General features: G+C 34.6%; 1 protein-coding gene and 1 long non-coding RNA gene across 2 annotated transcripts; both read left to right on the top strand.

Annotated features, from left to right (window-relative positions):
* Positions 1 to 1,898: 1,898 nt before the first annotated feature.
* Positions 1,899 to 2,429, top strand: LOC135151065 (uncharacterized). The gene is made up of 2 exons (XR_010289533.1): positions 1,899 to 2,008; positions 2,286 to 2,429. It is a non-coding gene; the product is annotated as an uncharacterized LOC135151065 (long non-coding RNA).
* Positions 2,430 to 3,674: 1,245 nt separating this feature from the next.
* On the top strand, positions 3,675 to 6,001 carry LOC108212592 (probable inactive receptor kinase At2g26730). Its single transcript, XM_064089207.1, has 2 exons — positions 3,675 to 5,106; positions 5,197 to 6,001. Exons 1-2 carry the CDS (start codon positions 3,774 to 3,776, stop codon positions 5,778 to 5,780), a joined length of 1,917 nt encoding a protein of 638 aa, XP_063945277.1. The 5' UTR covers positions 3,675 to 3,773; the 3' UTR covers positions 5,781 to 6,001.
* The last annotated feature ends 60 nt before the right edge of the window (positions 6,002 to 6,061 follow it).

Raw genomic sequence — 6,061 nt, 5'->3', positions numbered from 1 at the left:
TTTGCGCTTATCATTTTAGTAGGTGAACAAAGTACAACATATAGTAGGGAGTACAACATTTGAAATAAAAGAAAAAGTTTCTAATTTGCAAAGAATGCTTTACTGTTATATTCTGGACCTTAAATTCTATAGTAGCAGTTGCTGAGTAAATGTTGTTGCTGCTTTTCAAATTCACAAAATTAGGCTTTACATGTTCGGCTAATCCACTTCTCAAGAGTCAAAAATTCAAAAATTGAAAGGCTATTAGGTAGGTTTTTTTTATCTTGATTTCATTATAATTTATATCTTAACATGTATAGTTAAATCTGAATTCGTGGTATCATAAATATATTATAAGAAATTTTCTCTTGGGAGGTCCAAAAATTTATTTTCGTCCTAGGCTCTCATATAATATAGAACGATCCTGTCTACACATATACTACAATCAATTCAACACCAACATTCACTATTCTCGCTATCTATTTTCAAAAGGATAATGTGACGATATTTTTGTCAGAGTTTTGAGAGGTGAGAGGTAATATGATGATATTTTTGCCATAGTTTTGAAAAATGATACTCTTATACAAATATATAAAAAATATGATATTTTGTTATATTTTTACTAAAATAATACAAAATCCTAATCATATAGAATATACTACAAAATTTAGTGAAATTATAAGGTACTTGTTACTATTTCAATTTATTATAAAAGATATTCAAAAGAGTGACATGTTGAAAGTTGGTTGAATTTGGAACAAAATTTACGCGACCCCAGCTATTTAAACCCCATGCGCCACACCCAACTGGAAGGTGGGATACAAGTAGGCCAAGGAATTATAACAGGGACTGCTGCCGTAAACAAGTGAAAAAATGTGGAAACGGTCCTGTCCATTTATTTCATCATTTGTTTGCATGTCGAAAGTTTTAGCAGACGTTGCTTGAATTCGGCACAAAAATCAGTTATTATTATTATAATTATATTAGCTTGCTAGGTTTATGAAAACCAGTAGCGGGATGGAGGATGCTTAAGACAAAGAGATAATTTATTAATTATTTACCATCAGTCAGTCATCACATTATGTTTAAATAGTTTTGATGAAAAGGATGTAATTCTAATCCACAATTCTCCGTTTGATCTGAACGATTTATGTGTTTGGAATGAGATTGAATACGAATACTAATTTGCAACGAAGTTGTTCTTCATTCCATTTCTTTATATTTAAAAGTTTAGAACTTGTGCGAGATGGACGGGGAATTATGGAATCAGATCAGAGCTTGTAGCAGGACAGTACAACAAGAAATATTGCAGAGAGATTTATGGGTATGAGGTTTGGCTGGATTAGCTTTAAACGTGGAGTTCGGAAGATCTATCATTAAAATGACTAATATTGCGGTGAAAACTGGGACAGCCGGTGAAATTCGAAAAGTCTGTTCAAGATTTTATTAAAATCGAACTTTGATATTCCAGTTTGAGTTTTATATGAAAACTTGAGTAGGCAGATGCAAAATAAGCCTGCAGTTGTATGCTTCCTCAAACAATAAAGAGAGTTTATATATAACTAACAAACACTATTTGCAGAAAAAACTTGATTCAGTGGAATCAAAGGAATAAGTGGAATAAAATACAACCTTAACAGCTTCTTCTAATCAGTTCATGGGTATGTCTCTTCTTGATTTTTGATATTTCTTACGTGAACAATATGATATGGTATGCCCTTCTATTACAATTATTTACAATATTCTTTCTTTTTCTCATGATTTTGAGTGGAATTGCGAAAGGTGTTGATTTTAATCTTGTTTCTTCGTTTGTGTGTATTTGTTTGTTTGTTTAATCCATGTGTTTTGTTTGGTTTTTGGTGTTTTTGACGATTTTTCGTGTTACATGTGATACGCTTCGCTTCGCATACGATGAGACAACTTGATCGATAGCACAGCGGTGGTGGCGGATGGTGGCGGTGACAGCGGTTTCAGGACGGGATCCGGTTTCAGAAAGGAAAGTGCGCTAATTGTGCCTTAATTGAAGGCGGTAATTGTGCCTCGTTAATTATGCCTCTTTATTGAGGGCGTAAATTGTGCCTTAATTATTGAGGGCGTAAATTGTGCATATTTATTTAGGGCGTTAATTGAGCCTTATTTGAGGGCGTTAATTGTGTCTTAATTAAGGATATTAATATTTTATTATTATGCCTTAATTAAGAGCTTAATTGTCTCAATCATGAGTTATCATGATTGTGGGAATATTTTGATGTAATCTGTTAAATATATCGACTTATATTCTTTTGTTTCTCTTGTTTTATTTTCAGGATTCTTGGAAGAAGGCCGGTTTTCTTTTCGGACATTAAAGTTTTATTGTCTAAATTTCCCCGGTCATCTTGCATGTCCGACGGTTAGATAATAAGCTTTCTTGAATGAAAGAATTATCACGGTGAATTGCCGATTCTCGTTGAGATTTATTCTCATTTTCAAAAAAAAAAAAAAAAAAGTTTAGAACTTGTCCAGGACAGAATAATCTTAGAGCATCTCCAGCAGTATCTAAGCCCATTCGTCAAATATAATATAAAATATTGGATCCTAGTGACTTAAGATAATAATAGCTATTCTCACCTCCAACAATATTCCTTATATTCATTCCTTATTTACTATTTTATTATTAAAAGTTACCATTATTGCAATAGGTGAAGAGAGAGGACATGTTTGTATTCAAAATTTATTATAAAATAAGATTTAGGAGAGGAGAGAGGTTACCTAAAAATAAGGCATGGCTAGTGGATCTTAGTGATTTAAGGAATCACTAAGACACTGTTGGAGTGGATTATTTTTCCATATTCCTCATATTTTGGTTTAAGACTCCAAATAGGGAAGTTTCTGGAGTTGCTCTTATATGTTAAACTAATTTTTGTTCTAATTGTATCATAGTATGGATTTGAAAATTTTGTGATTAGAAGTTGGCTTTTAATTCAGGTTTTAAGTTATTTTAGATTTTGAATTGGAAAATGTAATAAACTATGAGTATGTTTGAAATTAGAATTAAGCCAAAACTGACTTAAAATTAAAAGCAAGTTTGATGTAATGACTATTAAATATAGATAAAAAAAATTAAAATGATTATACACTTCTATCTCATACCCACGGGTTTAACGTATGAGTTTGAATTATTACCTGTTAACCAAACGACATCTAAGTATCCATGTTTTAAACTTAGCCGGATGAGGCACTAAGTCACATTTTAAAATTTAGCCTGGTGAGGCACTAATATGTTACCATGAATGGATCGTAAAAAAAGAATTCCGATTTTCATCTCATGCGGAAAGTCTCCGATTTCGAATTGAATACGATGGAAATTAAATCCGGGTCGAATAAGGCGGGGATCGAGTCTGTGAGCCGAGGAGAATCTACATGACTAATTAAAATCTACTTTAATTTGTATGAAAAAAGGTAGATTCAAGACAAAAAATTCTCCAACTGAAAGTAAAATGGCTTTGATGCAGTCTACGGTTTATGAAGAATATGCCTAAGAAAGAGTCAGTGACAATCTAGTCCTAACTGTTAACCTGCACGGCCAATGAATTCCACATAATTCCAGTTCTAGATTATTACAAATCATCATTCCTTGTCATTGAAACAGTTACTTAAACTATATTATACAATAATACAAACCATCTATTGTGAAATCCGCCAAAATGCAATAATTTAAACTCCAAATCTAACAGAACTCATTGTTCTTTTCATCAAACTTAACACATTCATACTCTGGAGCTCCCAACTAGTTCTCCTTGCTGTATTTGTGTAAAATGAATCCAAATCATATCCTGCTCATCTTCGTATCGTTCATTTTCCTTTCGAGTCTGTCAAAGTCTGAGGAAGTTGTGCAAACCGCATTGCTCAATTTTTTTGTGAAACTTGGGTCAAGCAATGAAGTACCAACTTCAGATTTTTGCATGTGGGAAGGTGTTATATGTGATGCCAAGACTTCGAAAGTGGATAGACTGTTGCTTGATAGCATGAATCTTTCTGGAACTTTTGATCCGAGCATTATCTGCAATGTGCAGTCTCTGGCTGAATCTCTTACAGTCATTAGTCTCAGTGACAACCATCTTGAGGGTGAGAATCTTGATCACATTTCAAAGTGCAAGTTTATCAAGAAGTTGAGTTTACGCGGGAACAGATTCTCTGGAAGCCTTCCTGGGTCATTTTCCAGATTAAGGCATCTAAAGGTGTTTGAGATCTCAGACAATCTATTTTATGGTTCTTTACCAGATTTGGCTAGGATCACTGGTTTGGTGGAATTTCTGGTTCAAGGCAATCATCTTTCAGGGCCTTTGCCACCTTTTAATTTTACCAAATTGGTGAAATTTAATGTATCCATGAATGATTTCAGTGGACCTATTCCTGATGGAGGTTCTCAATTTCCTGCCACCAGCTACATATATAACTCAAAGTTGTGTGGTAACCCTTTGCCAAATACATGCCCATCAGCACGAGTAGTTTCAAAGTTAGAAGAGCTAGTATCCGAAGAGCCAAAAGAGAAGAAGAAATCAAAGAAGGGTCTCTCCACTGAAGAGATCCTCATGTTTGTAGGCTATTTTCTTGTAGGTTTGATTGTGATCATTCTCGTTGTGTACAAGTTCTGCAGAAAAGGAAAGGAAAAAGAATATGATACAATGATTGAGTTGGGGCAAAAGAAGGTGGCAGATATTGATGACAGTAACATCAAACTTAAAATAGTATCAGATGAATGTGAGAGTGTGTTGATCAAATCAAATATCTTGGTTGCATCCGCTGAAAGTGCAGGTAAGGGTTCGCCAGGTGCAGTAGTTTCTACTAGTCCAGACGTAAATGGGTTAAAATTTGAGGAATTGCTGAAGGCACCGGCTGAGCTGCTTGGTAGAGGGAAGCATGGCAGTGTGTATAAGGTGATGTGTGAATCTCTAGGTAAGCACTTGACTGTTAAAAGGATAAAGGATTCAGCAATGTCAGCAGATGCATTCAAGCAGAGAATGAAGAGACTAGATCGAATTAGGCATCCAAATGTATTGTCTCCGGTTGCCTTTTACACATCCAAAGAAGAAAAACTTGTAGTATATGAGTACCAGTCTAATGGAAGTCTCTTCACGCTCATTCATGGTAATTTCCACTCAAACTTCGCGAGAAAATACTGTAAGCACCACAATTTAAAAAATAGTTTCAAATAATAAGTTAAACTTTTGTTTACAGGGGATCAAATGAAGCAAGCATTTGACTGGAGCAGCAGAATTGGTGCAGCAGCAAACATTGCAAAGGCCTTAGCATTCATGCAAGAAGAGCTTAAGTATGATCCAATTGGACACGGAAATCTGAAGTCCTCGAACATTTTAATGAATCAGAGTATGGAGCCATGTATTATTGAATATGGCCTGATCAACCAAGAACTTGCAATAATTCCTAATGTAAACAATGTTCTGGCCACACAAGAAATTGATGATCAGGCAGCATTCAAATCTGATATATATGCATTCGGTGTGATTCTTCTGGAAATGTTAACAGGAAAGGAAGCAGTTGTACAAAACAATGGAATGAACTTAGCTAAATGGGTTCTTTCAGTGGTTAGAGAAGAATGGACAGTGGAAGTATTTGATAGAATCTTGATTAAAGAATGCGCAAGTGAAGAGCGGATGGTGAATTTGCTGCAAATTGCTATAAAATGTGTTAATGATTCACCTAAATCCAGGCCTAGCATCCACCAGGTTGCTCTCATGATCAATACTCTTAAAGAGGAGGATGAGAGATCCATGGACATTTCAGATTCTTTTAACTTATGAGTCTTCTGTTTTTTAAGTTTTGTTAAGTATGCAATTTGAGGAGCTTGAGGAATTTGTGCAATCTGTATACTTACTTCAGTATGAAATATCCTCGACGATGATCTCTGAACAATCATCCATCCGTCTCACAAGAAATAGTCGGTTAATTGATTTGAGAGGAATACTTAGAGCTCTTCACATATTGTGTCCTAGGTTTGGCAATTCTGAGTTTTAGATCATATACATGTATGCATGTAATTATGTCAATTTTGTGTAATTCTAGAACTCACTGAAATTCTCTT

This window comes from Daucus carota, chromosome 3 (genome assembly GCF_001625215.2).
Source record: "Daucus carota subsp. sativus chromosome 3, DH1 v3.0, whole genome shotgun sequence".
In the NCBI taxonomy this organism is placed as follows: domain Eukaryota; kingdom Viridiplantae; phylum Streptophyta; class Magnoliopsida; order Apiales; family Apiaceae; genus Daucus; species Daucus carota.
The sequence above is the reverse complement of the archived record's forward strand: the minus strand, read 5'-3'. Positions and strand labels throughout refer to the sequence as shown.

What these genes read in the sequence shown, in the direction of transcription:
- LOC108212592 (XM_064089207.1), top strand. Translation starts at nt 3,774, where the DNA reads ATGAATCCAAATCATATCCTGCTCATCTTCGTATCGTTCATTTTCCTT. An exon ending in TCTCTTCACGCTCATTCATG is followed by an intron (nt 5,107 to 5,196) that starts GTAATTTCCACT and finishes TTTTGTTTACAG; the next exon opens with GGGATCAAATGAAGCAAGCA.